At 32.6% G+C, this 17206-nt stretch overlaps 3 protein-coding genes across 3 annotated transcripts; 2 read left to right on the plus strand and 1 right to left on the minus strand.

Moving 5' to 3' along the window:
• LOC104785729 (transcription factor AS1-like) lies at nt 4632-6521 on the plus strand. The gene is made up of 2 exons (XM_010510996.2): nt 4632-4818; nt 5179-6521. The coding sequence occupies exon 2, from the start codon at nt 5225-5227 to the stop codon at nt 6332-6334; it is 1110 nt and encodes a 369-aa protein (XP_010509298.1). The 5' UTR covers nt 4632-4818; nt 5179-5224; the 3' UTR covers nt 6335-6521.
• LOC104785731 (actin-1) lies at nt 6647-9051 on the minus strand. Its single transcript, XM_010510997.2, has 5 exons — nt 8832-9051; nt 8273-8346; nt 7748-8141; nt 7024-7637; nt 6647-6946 (listed from the first exon to the last, which is right to left on the minus strand). The coding sequence occupies exons 2-5, from the start codon at nt 8330-8332 to the stop codon at nt 6881-6883; spliced, it is 1134 nt and encodes a 377-aa protein (XP_010509299.1). The 5' UTR covers nt 8333-8346; nt 8832-9051; the 3' UTR covers nt 6647-6880.
• LOC104788932 (replication factor A protein 1-like) lies at nt 10250-10930 on the plus strand. The gene is made up of 3 exons (XM_019245211.1): nt 10250-10396; nt 10484-10748; nt 10827-10930. The coding sequence occupies exons 1-3, from the start codon at nt 10250-10252 to the stop codon at nt 10928-10930; spliced, it is 516 nt and encodes a 171-aa protein (XP_019100756.1).

Genomic DNA, 17206 nt, shown 5'->3' on the forward strand with positions numbered 1-17206 from the left:
AAACGTTTTTTTTTTTTTTTTTTGCAATGAAGACAAACAAAAGAATACTTCAAGAGATGTTATTTTTATTTTTAAATACTATGGAAGAGAGAAGAGATCAGAGACATATCATTTTCCAGCCCTGGGTTTCTCCCTTTAATTTTCTCGGGAAAAATTCCGGTGGCTTTGGGAAATTATTTTACTTTGTTTTTTTTTTTTTTAAGTATTATTATTATCAGCAAATTTTATTTTATTTCGTTGGTGTCATCTTCTGCTAATAAAAAGCCAGAGTGAATGTAGACAGTCTATGATTGAGTCTGATGGACCGTGTAATGGGCCATTGGGCCAAGTTTTTCTATACTTATTTAAAATCTGGCTGGATTCGATTTCGTGTGTGGGACTTCTGTCTAAGCGTATTATAGAGTGAAGACAATTGATTGTAATATGCATCATTAAGGTTGCGATTTTAAAGGTTATTGGCCCAGGCAAGTGGTTTATGGACTGAAAAGGTTAATATAAGTTGTCGGCATCGCGAGTTTGTGAGAGGTACGTAGTCATTACTTTTTATTGCACATTTTTTTATGTGTGATTGTTGTGCTTGTGATTTTTGTGATACGTGTGCTGATTTGGGTGATATGTTGTGCTCGTTATCTTTGTGTTATATATGAACGTCAACAAACAACAACAATACCACAAAGATAATTGTTAGGAATATACTATTACTATTACTAATTCAACAATTATATTCCTAAACCAAAAACTGCGTCAACTCTAGTTAACATTTAAGCAGGTTAGATTACATGAAATCAGCAAAGGAACGAGTGAATTTCATGATGTTTTGTCAGAAAACAATATATGGGCACCCCGTTTAAGGATTCATGACCCAAACTACAACATGTCCATATAATATTTAACAAAAAAGAGAAAAACATGTCCATATAAATAGCCTGAACTCTAAAAAACTATAACCTCTGTAACTATATATTATTAGAATAACGAGTTAGTACAGTACACATGATATTCCCCGTACCCAATTATGACCAGAACCTAGTTTAATTTGTCGACCCAAACTCAAAATTTCACATATCATCATAGTTAGAAGTTAAATGGAGTTCAATAACTTAGAAGTAATTCTCAAGGCAAAACAAGAAAGGACGGATGAATTTCCAATTGGTTCAATATAATACCTAATCGCCCTATGTTCTAGCTATTTAAGAATACTCATTTCACAGCATCCAGTCCAATGCCATAATTAACGGTTTCACTCTATTAGTCAGTCAACATATCATTAAAACTGAGAGGAAAACCGTTAATTAACCGAACCAATTTTTCTATGCATATGGTCCCTAATTCCCTATAGCATGCTAATCGAGTTATACCACTCCGAATCAATCCTCATCACGAACGTATAACACACCAAGATTTAAGAACAAATGTAAATTATAAACTTATTAATAAGTTGTACTAAAAAAAAAAATTATCAAGCTCAGAATTAATTTTCTGAATTCACGTTAGTTAACGGTTACTTCTCTGAGCTTGATAATTTTTAGTACAACTTATTAATAAGGTTATTATTTACATTTATATATATATAATTTAAATAAGAATTCAAATAACATTATTTCAGTAATTTAAAATAGCGTAACTACCGAGATGTCCAAAAAATGATAGTTTCACAAACACTAAAGACAAATTTGATTTTTCAACAAATTTCCCATTAAAAGAAAATTCCATGTAAGAGGAACGCATCCAAACAAAAAACATTAAAAAAAAAAATAAATATATATATATATATATATATAATTATATATATATCTCATAGTTGTAAGGAAAAAGTTTGATAAATAGTNAAAAAAAAAAAAAAAAAAAAAAAAAAAAAAAAAAAAAAGAGAAAAGAGAAACAAAAAAGCCGGAGGGGATGGAGCACATGAGGTAAAAGGCAAGAGATGGCAGAGAGAAGATCAGAGAAGGGATCTGCCTCAATTTGACAACTCATATGTCATGTCATCTCCCTCACTTTTATCATTATTATTTTTTGTTTTTTTTTTCTTTTATATAAACATATTTCTCTGATTCCATCAGCATTTACTTTATTTTTATTTACTGTCTTTGCTCTGTTTCCACATTCTATATACAATAGTGTATTTTTTATACTCTTGCTAGTAGTTCATTAAATTATTATTTTCCCCCAAAATCAAAATTCTAAAAATATATATACCTTTGTTAGGTCTTGAAGGTCTGAGGGACATGCAATATTATGAAGGGTCTGACTATGGAAAACATGATCATACATCTTAAGATTCGCAACTGGAAACCATGCCCTAACTCAAACTTATACTACCAAATTTTGAATGTAAAGAGGACAGAATTTGTGTAAACAAAACGGTCAAGTAATCCAATCATTCATATCGATGTAAAGAAAAATTAATCAATACAAAGCAGGCCCATCGAAGGCCCACCACTAGTCTCCTATCAACGTACTTTTCTTGTTTTGGTTACAAAACCGACCTACCATGTTGGCTGTTCTCTCATCTATCTGAACTGTAAGATCAAACTACATCATAATTTCTTGAGTGTTACATTGGAAGTGAGTGACTCAGTTTCGTAATTATTGGCTAGTAGTAACAGGTGAATATATTTGGTTAACACAAAGCATTTTTAAAAATGTATTTGATTCAAGTGGCAGATCTTCTCAATTTTTGAGTTATGTACTTGAAAGTTTTATATATTAATAATAAAAAATCATACATTAAAGAAACGTGGATATTAAGTTGAATTTTCGCAGAAATTTTAGTAAAGTTTTTTTTTCTTTTTTTTTTCAGTAGAGTTGTCCAGCTTAATATTACTATATTTGTAGGGGTTTTTATTATGAATTCTCTTTACTTTTTTTTCGTAGTTAACATTCTAATTTGATGAAAATAACTTTTTGATGTCGGGTCATGTCTCTTTACAAAGTTTCCATGACCAAATGATAAAATGCAAACCATAGCAAACTTAATAATGTATTGACTTAATAATGGTGAGTCTGCTACAACTATATCGAAAATTCCTCCTATTCAACTATTACATTACAAATCTGAATTGTCCAAATTGCATTATTAGTTAGTATAATAGTATTACAGTATGACTATTACAACAATAAATTTACTATTACAAAATTGTAAGCATTAGAGTGACGTCATATATAGAAAGTGTTATCATATTTATGTGGTTGGTTGCCTAAATTGTTATAGTAATAAGCTAAGATACTCTCGAGGTCGAGGGGGTGATAGAGAGAGTGAGACTAGTAGTAGTACTGTAGTAGTAGTAGAGAGAGAGGCGATAATAAATAAAAGAGTGAAAGTGTTGTCTGCCTGATTATAGGACTCGGAGAAGATACTAAAATACGCATATTGGTGCATGGTAGCAAAGGTGTGTGAGAGAGAGAGTAGTGGTAGTCGGATGTGATGGAACAAGGAAAAAGTATGTTTTGGTAGGGACTAATGTAGGAAGGGGGGGACCATTTACACACTTACATGCTTTCGCCTCCCAAAAGATACCGTTCCCATTTTCTGACACGTGTTCTCCTCAGTCCTCATCCCCCTAATTACTCATACGTCAAATCCAGTTTTTTAACCACAGAAAAAAAACTTTTTCATTACTAATTTATATGTAAAATCTATTTATATTCAAGGACATAGTACATGATTATTAGAAAATTGATTTTCAAATGGCAAACAATATTCAAAAAGTGTGTTTATTAGGTCTAGACTTCTAGTACATTTAAACAATTTAATTTTTTTAATCCTTTCTAAAACTAGTTAATTATTTTACTAATATATTACTACTATAGAAAAGAAAAAAACAGTAATAATAACCTAAACTTTAATTGTTTTTTTTTTTTTTATCTTCTTGCGATGCTAGTAATGTTTTTTTTTTTCTCTTATCATCACAAAAACTTTTGTATTCTCATTTCTATTCCATTATCATTGCAAAAACTTTCATCTTTCTAATTTTTTTTTTTGTTTATTAGTAAACCATTTTAGAATAGAAAATTTTGAAAGGATATAAAGTAGATTAACAAGTTTTAAAATGACTTTATTATTGTATTTTTCTTTTGGCTTTAGTGAAAAATTTAATTGTTATTTAAATTGGACATAAACGTACGTTTAACTGTTTTGAGTGTGCCAAAGAGTTTAAATAGAGCAATATTTTTTCTGATTCTTCTATCATTCTTTTGCACTTTGCAGATTTACGATTAGCAAATATAAGTAATTTTCTGAAATATCAACCTAACAAATTTATATAATAAAATACAATATATTCAGCCACTAAAGTACAATTAACTTTTGGCGATTTTTGGCTTCTAAAACTGAAAGCATCTACGTATATCCAATATTTTTAAATATTTAAATTTTTTATTTCATAATGTGATTGAAATGAATATTGAGATCCCAATGTGATATGATTTTCGATTTTTTCTATTAAAAAAAAACAAAAACTAATATTGGTAACAACAAACTTATGGAATTTCAACTTTTTTTACCTCCACGCGCCTCTGTCAGAAATGTTTTTTTTTCCCCCCACTTGTGTGAAAAAGGGAAAAACGTCTGTGTCTCAGTCGGTAAACTTTTTTCTTCTTTTTTTCTTTAATAATAATAATAATTTTTGCCGTCTCTGTGGTCTAATCGTGTACGTCGTCTGGTTTTAAAAGCCTCTCTCACTTTGGTCTTTTTTTCGTTTTTCTCTCTTCCATTTTCTTCTCCAACTAGAAAAACAACTCCTGTAGTCCTGTGTGTGTGTGTGTGTGATGGAAGTTGCTTTAGAGTTTGGGATTGTCTTCCTTTTCAATATTATTTGGTGAGCACTTTTTTGTTTTTTTATATTATAATCATTTATAATTCAACTCTCTTATCTTCTTAATAGGGGTATGTTAATAGTGTTTGGGGTCAGCATTAATTTCCCCTGTTTGGTTTTGTATAGTGATGAACTGATGATGATGATAACTAATCATTCCTAGTTTTTGCTTATAACCCTTGTCAAAGTTTTTTTCTCATTTTTCATTTCTTGAAGATTCTTGAGTTTGTTACAAGTTTTTAGACTTTCTGATCCCAAATTGGAGTTTTTTTTTCTTCTAAGTTTAGAAAGTTTAGTGTCAGATCTTGTAGATGTTTATAAATTGTGGGAATTTATGAAAAGGGTTGATTTTGAAATTGGTAGAGATGAACAAGGATGGTGAGATGGGAAGAAGTGATGTCAGGAGGAGATGAAAGAGAGGCAACGTTGGAGTGGTGAAGAAGATGCATTGTTACGTGCTTATGTTAGACAGTTCGGTCCGAGAGAATGGCATCTTGTCTCTGAGCGTATGAACAAACCTTTGAACCGCGACGCCAAGTCTTGTCTTGAACGATGGAAGAATTATCTTAAGCCAGGGATCAAGAAAGGTTCTTTGACTGAGGAAGAGCAGAGGCTTGTGATCCGTCTTCAGGAGAAACACGGCAACAAGTGGAAGAAGATTGCTGCGGAGGTTCCCGGGAGGACGGCCAAACGGTTAGGGAAGTGGTGGGAAGTCTTTAAAGAGAAGCAACAGAGAGAAGAGAAAGAGAGTAACAAGAGAGTTGAGCCTATTGACGAGAGCAAGTACGATCGCATTCTTGAGAGTTTTGCTGAGAAGCTTGTGAAAGAGAGGTCTAACGTTGTTCCTTCTGCTGCTGCTGCCGCTGCTACCACTGTGGTGATGGCTAACTCGAATGGAGGATTTCTACATTCTGATCAGCAAGTTCAGCCTCCTAACCCTGTGATCCCTCCTTGGTTAGCTACTTCTAACAATGGGAACAATGTTGTCGTGAGACCTCCATCGGTGACTTTAACATTATCGCCTTCCACCGTGGCTTCAGCCGCACCTCAACCGCCAATCCCGTGGCTGCAGCAGCAGCACCCCGAGAGAGTAGAGAGCGGTCCAGGGGGACTTGTGTTAGGGAATATGATGCCGTCTTGTAGTGGGAGTAGCGAGGGTGTGTTCTTCTCAGAACTTGTGGAGTGTTGTAGAGAGTTAGAGGAAGGGCATAGAGCTTGGGCGGAGCATAAAAAAGAGGCCGCATGGAGGCTAAGACGACTGGAGCTGCAGCTAGAGTCAGAGAAGTCGTGTAGACAAAGGGAGAAGATGGAGGAGATTGAGGCTAAGATGAAAGCTCTGAGGGAAGAGCAGAAGAGTGCAATGGAGAAGATCGAAGGAGAGTACAGAGAACAGCTAGTTGGTTTGAGGAGAGATGCCGAGGCCAAAGAACAGAAGCTGGCAGATCAATGGACCTCTAAACATATCAGACTCACCAAATTTCTTGAACAGCACATGGGTTGCAGATTAGACCGCCCTTAAACTGCCTCCTAAACTCTTTGTTGTAATGTAATGTAAGCTTATTTTTTTTGGTTTTTTTTTTCTTTTTCTTTCTTTGATCAGACTATTGGATTCTGTAACTCAGCTTTGTATTTGTTACTTAGCTTCTTCCATTCACCTTTGTTCCTTTTTACCACTTCAGTGTTTATCTATGGCTTTGTTTTCTCAAGCTTGGTGTTTAATTCAGTCAAGTCCATCTTTTATAAATAAAATCGATAATAAGTTTTACATATTTAAATTAGATTAGGGTAATGTAAGATAAAATACAGAAAACAAATTGTTACATAATAATAATTAAAGAGAAAAGAGGTGTTATAACTTATTCACTCAAAAAACACAGTTGCATTAGACTTTAACCATACTACAAACAGATTACCATAAATCCTTGAAAATGTATTTGGCATGAATTCAAAAACATAAAAGAACAAAACCAAAGAGCAGAATAACGGAAGATTAAAAACCCGGCTTGAGGACTGGTCGGAAAAACCCCGGCGGTGCTTCTTCTCTGAAAAACGATCAACATTGAACTCAGAAGCATTTCCTGTGAACAATCGATGGACCTGACTCGTCGTACTCTGCCTTTGCGATCCACATCTGCACAATTCAAAACATAGTTTCAGTAATTAACCGAGTTAGTCTAGCAAGAGACTTTAATATAGGACTAAGTGTACCTGCTGGAAGGTACTGAGGGAGGCCAAGATGGAGCCTCCAATCCAGACAGAGTATTTCCTCTCGGGAGGAGCAACGACTTTGATCTTCATGCTGCTTGGAGCCAAAGCAGTGATCTCTTTGCTCATTCTGTCTGCGATTCCCGGGAACATTGTGGTTCCACCACTGAGCACAATGTTACCATACAAGTCCTTTCTGATATCGACATCACACTTCATAATGGAGTTATAGGTGGTTTCATGGATACCAGCATTCTCCATACCAATCATAGATGGCTGGTAAAGAACCTCAGGGCAACGGAACCGCTCAGATCCAATGGTGATCACTTGCCCATCAGGTAGCTCGTAGTTCTTCTCAACAGCTGAGCTTGTTTTGGCGGTCTCAAGCTCCTGCTCGTAGTCAAGAGCAATGTAGCAAAGCTTCTCCTTTATGTCTCTGACAATTTCACGCTCTGCTGTGGTGGTGAAAGAGTAACCACGCTCGGTAAGGATCTTCATGAGCGCATCAGTGAGGTCACGACCAGCAAGATCAAGACGAAGGATCGCATGTGGAAGAGCATAACCCTCATAGATAGGAACAGTGTGGCTCACACCATCTCCAGAGTCAAGCACAATACCTAAAACACATTCATAATACAAAAGCTTTACATCTTGTTCTGCAAACAAGTCCAAAATACTAAAGCTTCTGTTAATCCCATAAGAGAGAACACGAAAGGGGTTCACTCACCAGTAGTACGACCACTAGCGTAAAGAGAAAGAACAGCCTGAATAGCGACATACATAGCAGGGGCATTAAAAGTCTCAAACATGATCTGAGTCATCTTCTCACGATTAGCTTTCGGGTTAAGAGGTGCCTCAGTGAGTAGAATAGGATGCTCCTCAGGAGCAACACGTAGCTCATTGTAAAAAGTGTGATGCCAAATCTTCTCCATGTCATCCCAGTTGTTAACAATGCCATGCTCAATCGGGTACTTGAGAGTTAGAATACCACGCTTGGATTGAGCTTCGTCTCCAACATAAGCATCCTTTTGTCCCATCCCAACCATCACACCGGTGTGACGAGGACGACCCACAATACTAGGAAACACAGCTCGAGGTGCATCATCCCCAGCAAAACCAGCCTATACTCAATACAAAAACAACATATAATCTTATAAAACCAAAAACAAAAGGCTACATTGTTTGTTCATACTAGGATCAGTCATCAACAACGTGATCAAAAGAGAGAGAGAAAGAATCACAGCACACACACCTTAACCATTCCAGTTCCATTGTCGCAAACAAGAGGTTGAATGTCTTCACCGTCAGCCATTTTCTTCTACCTTTCTGCAAACCAAAAACACATAAAGATCAAATTTTTAATCATACATTTCACCAATTCAGATATGGGGGAAACAATACAAAGACCAATCCTTTTTTTTTTGTTGTCAACGACAAATCAATAAAAAATCAAACCTTAAAAATGGAAGAAGAAGGAATATTGTAGATCCAGAATCAAGTACAAATATTATAAAATTCAACCAGAACAAATATATAAATAAAGGATTTTTAATAAAATAGACAATTTGAAAACATCAGTCGCGGTTTAGATTAAACAAATAACAAATGGGTGAGATGAGTATACGATTGATTGAATTCGATGAAACATATAAGTACAAGTGATTGTTATAAGACCCACAGATCCAATAAAACAACACTCAGAAATTAGAAGAAACGATATGCATTCAAAGTCGATGATTGGATTAAAAAAAATCAACGTAATTGGGGGGACTGTTCGAAGATCACACAATCGAAAGGGTATCAAAAATTACCTGAAGAAAACTAAGAAAAAAAAAAACAAAACTTTGTAGCGGCTGGAGGATGAAGAAGGAGAAGAAGAGAGGAACAAACAAAAAAGCAAATGAAGGGAGAAGAAGAGGAGGAGGAGGAGGAAGGGAATGAATGGAGAGAGAGTAAAATTAAATTAAAAGAGAAAACGGGTCCAAAGGCTTCGACTTCGGCTCACCTTTTTTTCCGGTTCTCAATTTTTTCATTCAAATCAGTCACTCCCCCAAAAATAAAAGAGAACTATAAACATTTAAATGACGTTTTTACCCTTCTATGCGTTTTAACAAAAACGTATTGGGCTTCACACCCAGAATAGACATTTACTTTCGAATGGGCCTAACATATACCTATTTCAATCCATTGGACACCATTTTCTTTTTTGTATAGTTGTAGTTATTGCAACTTTTGTTATGAATTGTTCGACTGATGACAACTTATGTTAAAAACTTTCAAATTGTTGTGACTTGAACGATTTTAGTAAGGAAATTATCTAAGATGTCAAAATTTTTTGGATTTGGACCTGTAACTAATTTTAACATTTCTTAGAAGTGAAGAGTGTAGGTTACTACTATGCGCGTTTGGTGTAGTACCGAGAGGAAGAAATTACCTTGACGTTGGAACTATAATAATTATCGCTTAAGTAAGACAAAGACGAGACCGGTTAGACTTGAGTTTTGGTTTCATCTATACTATTAAAGCAGAAGTACTCTCTAGAGTAAAAATGGACCATGACTTGGTTTTGGTAGGTTTTTCATTAAAAATGATTAGAGAATCACAAAATTTAATCTAATTAACCTATAGTTTCGATTTTGACAAATGACGAAAATGCCCTCGGTCGATTACTTTAAAAAAAACGGGTCGGGACGCGGATCCTTAAAAAAACCGACAATAGAAGGAAAATAACCACCGGATCTGTTTGTGTTCGAGAATAATATTTTTCGGATCCAGTTTATTATTTAATTCAAGATTAGTTAATTAAGATCCCAAACAAACCCATTCGTTATAGGCAAACACTCTGATTTCATAAATTTTAATACCGAAGAATTTGAATATTTACTTAATTACCGAAACATATCATAACAAATATTAATTTAAAAGGAAATTTTTCTGATTCAGTTAAAATCTTATAAAACGAATATTCAAGTTACCATATTTTGTTTAATTCCTTGATTTCCGATGTTACAATTATGAACTAATCTTTTACGATCAAATTTTCAAAGGAATATTCGTTTATCAGTTGTAACGAATCAAGCAAGTAAATATATTTTGCGTATATTCCTGATATCAAATCTTAACTTATAAGTGATAACCTAAATCAATGAATTATAACTATAAATATATTGAGAACTTTCTATTGGATTATTATACTAAAATAACGATTTTTACTTCGTTACACAAAATGATGGCTCTACCCCTATCTTACACTCCTTTGAAAGACCTAAAACCATACAAAAACGCTTGGCGTATTCAAGTCAAAATTCTCCACAGTTGGAAAATGAATACCGCTAAACTTGGTGAATCACTCGAACTAATTCTCGCTGACGAAACAGTATGTATTTTAAGTATAGATTTATTATTCTTTTGCTAATATATTAATATCAATTCATTCTAAGAGTTTTTTTTTTGTTTTATATAGGGTGACAAAATAGGAGCTTCTATCAGAAAGGATCATATCAAAAAGTTTGAATCTGAATTGAAGCCTGGATCTTGGAAAGTTATATCAACTTTTGGTTTGAATCTCTGTACATCCTACTTGCGTCCTTCTCTTATTAAGTATAAGATTAGTACCAGATATGGTACCACAATTATTCCTTCTGAAAATGTATCTGATGATCATTACCTATCATTCACATCGTTTGATAGTATACTTGCTGGAAATCTTGACAAAAATCTCCTGCTAGGTAATTTCATAATACATATATTTTGTTACTAATTTACAAAGATGATTTTATTAATAGTTGTATTATTTATATTTACAGACGTTATTGGTCAAGTAGTCAGTTCTGGAGGTTTAGAAGAAATCACAAGTCGTAACAACATTACCAGGAAGAAAATTGAGTTTGAGATAAGAGACACTGAGTAATATTATAAATCTAAATATATATTTTTAGATTTTTTTTGTTCATAACAAAAATAATATATATATTTTCATGCTTATACATTATACTATTTAAAATCTATTTTATATAGATTTTCATGCTTATACGTTATACTATTTTAATATAATCTATGTCTGTTAAAATTCTTATTTAGGGATAAACGATTATCATGTACTCTATGGGAAACCTACGCTGAAGCTTTAGATCGTGCTATCAATGATTCAAGTGATGGAATGGTTATGTGTTTCCTACGCTTTGTTAAACAAAACAGCTATAAAGGTAACAGTACGCATAATATTTATACATTTAATTTCTAGGGCACAGAATATTTATCAAAAGTATTTTTAGAAAACATTTAACTACTGTATCATATTTATATTTCATTTCAGAAAAACGATACATTGAGAATGCTTTCGATTCTTCTATCTTGATGATCAATCCTCAGTTACCAGAGATGGAGGCTTTTCAGAACATGTAAATTCAAATAGCTATGAAATTATTAATCAACAATATGTTTCATTATGATTTACTATTCCTCTTTTTCATTTTAGTCTTCCTGCGGATCAATTGGCTTTAACAATTACCAATTCTGGTGGAAAGAGAGTTTATAACCCGTCTGGCTCCAAGAGTGGTCTTGACTTTCCTTTGCAAATGATTGCTGACGTACTTGCTGAAACAGAGGTATTTTACATTTATTAATAGTCTAACAATATATTAACATAATCTATTTTGGAAAATGTATGAGTTATAAGCTTAAGGATGTAATATTATTTTGATAGGTAGGAAAATGTAGAATCGCATGTACTATTTCAGCAATCGATACAGATTGGGGTTGGTTCTACATTAGCTGTCGAAAGTGTAATAAGAAGGTTGATAAAGAGGACCTGTCAATTAAAGTGGAAGATGTTAAGAAACCAAGCAAACCAAGGTGGAGGTGTGAAACCTGTAACGAGTGGGCCACGTTGATTGAGCCTAAGTAAGTCTTCTAATTATTTGTCATATATTTTGAAATATGAATATTTGTTGGTTTATCTATTAGATGATTAATTCCTCTTTAGGTACAAATTACATGTCCACGTTTGGGACAAGAGTGGTGAAACCAAAATTTTCATGTTTGATAGTTGGGCATCAAAAATTGTTGGTGTTTCCGCAGCTGAAATCCTAAATGGTTCATTTGAAGAGGTATATTTTTAAATTCCTTGGTTAGATTTTTAACAAAATATGGAATCATTCACAATATCGAATATGCAGATTACGGATCCTACTTTGATCCCTGATCAGATTAAGGCTGTGTGTGGGAAGACCTTTCAATTTCTGATATGTATTGGTGGGGACAATCTTTCTGGTGCTAATGATAGTTACAAGGTTGCTAATGTCTGGGAAGGCAATAAATTCATGGAAATTAGTAATGAAGCATCTGAAAATACTATTGACAGAATTAGTCTCACCTCTGAACAGGTTTGCCTTTTTTTATTAAATATAGTTTCTATATATCTATATAGTGCTATCAGAAACATCTAATGTATATACTTTTTTACGTGCAGGCATCACTGATGATTACTAATGGCACTGAGCCTTATGAAACTGATCATTCTTCCAGTTCAACTCCTTCGTCGAAGCGCAAAACAGAAGCCACAGACCCAAACATTGATCAATCATCTACAAGCAAAAAAAAATGTTCCGATCAGTCTACTGATTTCACCGAAGATAAAGGAGATTATCCTACCAAGGATTTGAATGAAGTCATTAGCTGTGAAGATGTTGATCACGGAAAAACATAGTCCTACTCCACGTTTGGTTTCCAATTATTTTCACATTTTTCCTTTGAACAATAAAAAGCATTTTTAAATGCTTATTTTAAAACTTTGTTGGTTATTTATTTGGTTCAGTTTTTAATATTATTTTGCTTTGGTTATTTATATGGTATTTTTATTGTTTATAATTTATTTGTTCAAAACTTAATTTATTTTACTAGATATTTGACTGTTTAGTTTTTTTCTATACTTTAGAATATTGTACTCAATTATTTAATTTAGAAATCTTCAATATAGTAAAATAAGGATCTCTTTCAACAGAGACATTGATGATGAATTAGACTTCTAAGAATCATAGTTTCAATGGAGTATATGATGATGAAATCTACTTTGAAGTAGCATCAGTTTCATCATGTATCTATAAATGTAAAAGAAATTTATACTGATTCTAATTTTTATTGCAGTACATGCGATTAGTAAAAACTGCAATTCAAGCAGACTGTCTAATTTAGTATTAGTACAATATAAATATGAATTAATCTATTACAATGTATAGTTTCGATCAAATTTAACCATTGCATGTATGGATTATACACCAAACATAAATTTTTTGTTATTTTCAAAGTCTTCGCCTTGATTACTTCAATTTCGAACTGACAAAAAAAAAACCGACATAAATTTGTAAGTAACTTCCAATCACTTTTCATATTCCTCTTTTCTAGATATATATATATATATATATTTTTTTTTTTTTTAATTTTTTTTGCAACTTCAAACTTCATTCACGATAAAACATTTACTATATATCTATTATCTAAAATATTCTAACCTCTCACCTTTCATCATCTTTCTTCTTTCTCCAAAATAATCAAGAACCAAACCAAAAAATGGTTGCATACATAGAGGATTTGAATCCATCAACAGATAGGTTGAGTGTTGCTGTTAAAGTACTGAGGCTCTGGATACCCGAAATAATCATAATGCAGCCTACCTACATTTGTTTGATCTTGGTTGATGAGAAGGTAACAATCCATTTATATCCTTCTTCTTAATATTTAAATCTGAAATTAGTTTTTATATATTTTAGGGAACAAGAATTCAAGCTAAACTCCGAAGTCAGCTTTACTTTGATCAGTACATAGATTTGTTGCAAGAAGGACGATGGTTTCTTCTTTACAAGTTCCAGGTTATTGAAAATCAGAATATTTACAGGAATTGTAACAATTCTTCTGAAATATTGATCACTAGCCAAACTCGCATCACTGGAATCCCTCCTAGATGTCCAGACAACTTTTTCCATCTAATAGATGCACTAACAGTTGAAAATGCCGCAGAAGATGAGAGAAATTGTTGTGTTGGTAATTTTATTTAAATATACTGTTTAACTTACAGTTTTAATAAAACATTATTTCCTTAGATTCATAGTTTTTTTAATTTCTTTGCTCTTTTCAATCAATTTCAGATTTGTGTGGAACGGTGGTAAGAGTAAATCTACCGCGTAAAATTGTTTTTCTGGAAAATGAAGTTGGATTCAATGGTCTGAAAGATGTTCTTCGCTTTACTGTAATTGACATCAAGTAAGTTAAAAGTTTATAAATTTTTTAAAGAAGTACTACCCCATTTGATTTATATTTGCCATTGAAAATAATACATAGAAGAAACCACTGAAGTTGTCCATTGTTAATTTGTTTATTGTAAAGTAACGAACAGATTCAATGTATTGCCGTCGGTGATACATGTTCTGAATTTCGGGAAAAATGGGAACAATATGTTGCGAGTCCTTCCTATGCCAGTGAACCAGTATTGTGTCTGCTTATGTTTTGGAGAATCTCTGTCTTTGAAGGTACTAAGCAATATATTAGCATTTTGTACTAGATAAGCCAATAGATCAAATATAAGATTTGTCACTTTCTTTTTTTTTAAAGGTCACCGTTGTCTAATGTCTCAAATAAGATGTTCTAAACTTTTACTTGGTAACGAAGCAAGACCATTCACTACAGATCCTGCACTGTAAGTTCATCTATAACATCTATACTATGACAGATTATTAATATGGAATCATTACTATAAGCTGTTTTAACTATTGTGTTCCTTTATCTTTCGCAGTCTTTGTTTTCATGAATCATCAGACGATGAAGATTATAACGGCTCAGAAGAAGATGAGAGTGATTCTAATGATTCGGTGTAACCTTAAGATTGATCAAGTTTACTGTTAATTTCGTTAAAAACTTTCATTTGTTTTTTATTTGAATAAGTTCAGCTCTTTGTTGTTTAGATTTTGGACCTATATTTGCGGATATTATGCCAATTACTCTTTTCAAATCTTGAAATTATGTTCAAATATATCTTTTTACCAAATTATGCATAATACCTTCAATTTCAAAGATTTTTTTTGTCAGAGTATAATTCATGATTGACATATGCATGCCATTAAAAATTTGAACATAATTTACGGTACATCTAAGACCAATGCATGCCATTTTTGAAACAGTAAGATTTCGATTCCCATTGTTTACCTTTTTTGTTTTCTCTAACTGTAATGATTACGTAACATTTATATTTCCAATAAGGGTATACGAATATTGTTAAAAAGATATCAAAGAATATAAGCGGTTATTATATATTTTGCATTATAAATATTTATTCTTAATTAATAAATCGTCGTAGTTGTCAATATATTAACAAATCGTTGTAACGATTCATAAACGACGTGTATTGACTATAAAAGGAACCAATATTTGTCATTTTAGAAGTTACCTTCTATTATCTTTATCGATTCTTGACAAAAAAAAAACACCGATCACACAAAATGGCTATTTATGATAGAGTTAAGGATCTTCTCACATGGACATCAAGCCAGAAGATTCAAGTTAAGATCTTGAGGAAATGGAGGAAGGAGTCTGAGGAAGGTTCCACAATTCATCTAATCCTTTGTGATGTCTTCGTAAGTATCTATACATTATCTTCGTAAATTCATGACTGTTTGGGAAAATATAAAAATTTGTTTTTTCATTAATTGTTACATTTTTTGAATATAGGGTGAAAAAATTGAAACAACAATTTCTCCGGATCTGTTCCAAATTTTCAACAATCAAATTGCTGAAAATGATTGGAAGATTGTTTCCAATTTCTCGGTGTGTTACCATGAGAGACGTCTGAAGCACACTCATAATGATCATAAGATCATTTTCTCCAATGACACCATCGTGGAAAATTCAGAAGTTGTTTCCAACAATCACTTCTTTGAACTCCAAACTATTGACAGAGTGTTTGATGGATTTCATTCTGTCACACAACGTCCACTAGGTAAGTTTCAAATATTTTAACAAGTTATCTGAACTTAACTATATTTTGATGGATCCGTAATATTAATCTAAGAACTATATTCCCGTTTTCTACCAGACATCATGGGCGAAGTGATCGATGTCGAATCAATGATCCATGCACATGATCCAAATGTGGAGGTTCCTAATGAGATTATGAGGATCTTACGGTTTTCAATCCGTGATTTGAGGTTCGTTAAAATTTTCACTAAAATCTTAGGTCAGTTTTATATCAAGCTTTTTTAATAGTATAGATATACTGAAACTATGTTTGATTGTTTCATAGTGGTATGGATATAAGCTGCGTGGCATATAATGAGACAGCCACCTTTTTTAACGACAATTGGTTGGCAACAGGATGTTACCATGTTGTTGCAGTATTGCAGTTTTGGCATGCCAAATATCCAAGTTTCGGTAATTAAATTATACTTTATATAGTTGTTATTCTAGATTTTTATGGATAGTAATTTTAATTTGTACGATTTTGATCAGTCGAATGTTTATACCACAATTTATAATAGGACAACNCTTATAATAGGACAAGGAATCATTTGATTGGTTCTTAGAAAATATCTATAGTTATTGGACATAAGTATGTAGAGATTTGTTTGATTGAAACATAGTTTATATCTTTGGAATTAATAGGTAAACGAATTGAACTGTACTCTACCCCGTTGGTATCAAGGATTCATTTTAATCCTCCAATTGCAGAAGTCCAAGATTTCAAGATGAGGTGATTTGATCAATTTCAATTTTAATAAAAAAAAAAAAAAATTATTGACTAATATGATCTAACTGAAATTATGCAGGCTAGAGTACCAAACTGCTGTAGATGGTGGAAGTGATTGAGAGATGCTGAAGATGCTGGAAGTGGGAAGAGATTGTTTTTAATTTGGTGTTTTAATAATGAAACTACGTTTGTCGTTTTTTTTTAATTTGTTGTCAAGACTTGAATCTAAGTTATAACTAAAAGATTTAGTAGTAAGTTAAAATGTTTCTCTTATTTTCAGTTTCATTTAATTCAAACTTATTGTTTTCTGTTATAATATTATAGAGTATATAACTAATAACTTATGGATATATAACTAAAAACCAAAATAACTTATTTTTAACAATTGAAAATATGTATAAATATAAGATGGATATATAACTAATAACCAATAGAACTTATATTAAACAATTT

This window comes from Camelina sativa, chromosome 5 (genome assembly GCF_000633955.1).
Source record: "Camelina sativa cultivar DH55 chromosome 5, Cs, whole genome shotgun sequence".
Taxonomy (NCBI): Eukaryota; Viridiplantae; Streptophyta; class Magnoliopsida; order Brassicales; family Brassicaceae; genus Camelina; species Camelina sativa.

Coding starts and splice junctions, on each gene's coding strand:
- LOC104785729 (XM_010510996.2), top strand. CDS start 5,225: ATGAAAGAGAGGCAACGTTGGAGTGGTGAAGAAGATGCATTGTTACGT.
- LOC104785731 (XM_010510997.2), bottom strand. CDS start 8,332: ATGGCTGACGGTGAAGACATTCAACCTCTTGTTTGCGACAATGGAACT. Junction 7,638..7,747: donor CGCTAGTGGTCGTACTACTG/GTGAGTGAACCC, acceptor AATGTGTTTTAG/GTATTGTGCTTGACTCTGGA. Junction 6,947..7,023: donor CCCTCAGTACCTTCCAGCAG/GTACACTTAGTC, acceptor TGAATTGTGCAG/ATGTGGATCGCAAAGGCAGA.
- LOC104788932 (XM_019245211.1), top strand. CDS start 10,250: ATGGCTCTACCCCTATCTTACACTCCTTTGAAAGACCTAAAACCATAC. Junction 10,397..10,483: donor TAATTCTCGCTGACGAAACA/GTATGTATTTTA, acceptor TGTTTTATATAG/GGTGACAAAATAGGAGCTTC. Junction 10,749..10,826: donor TGACAAAAATCTCCTGCTAG/GTAATTTCATAA, acceptor TTATATTTACAG/ACGTTATTGGTCAAGTAGTC.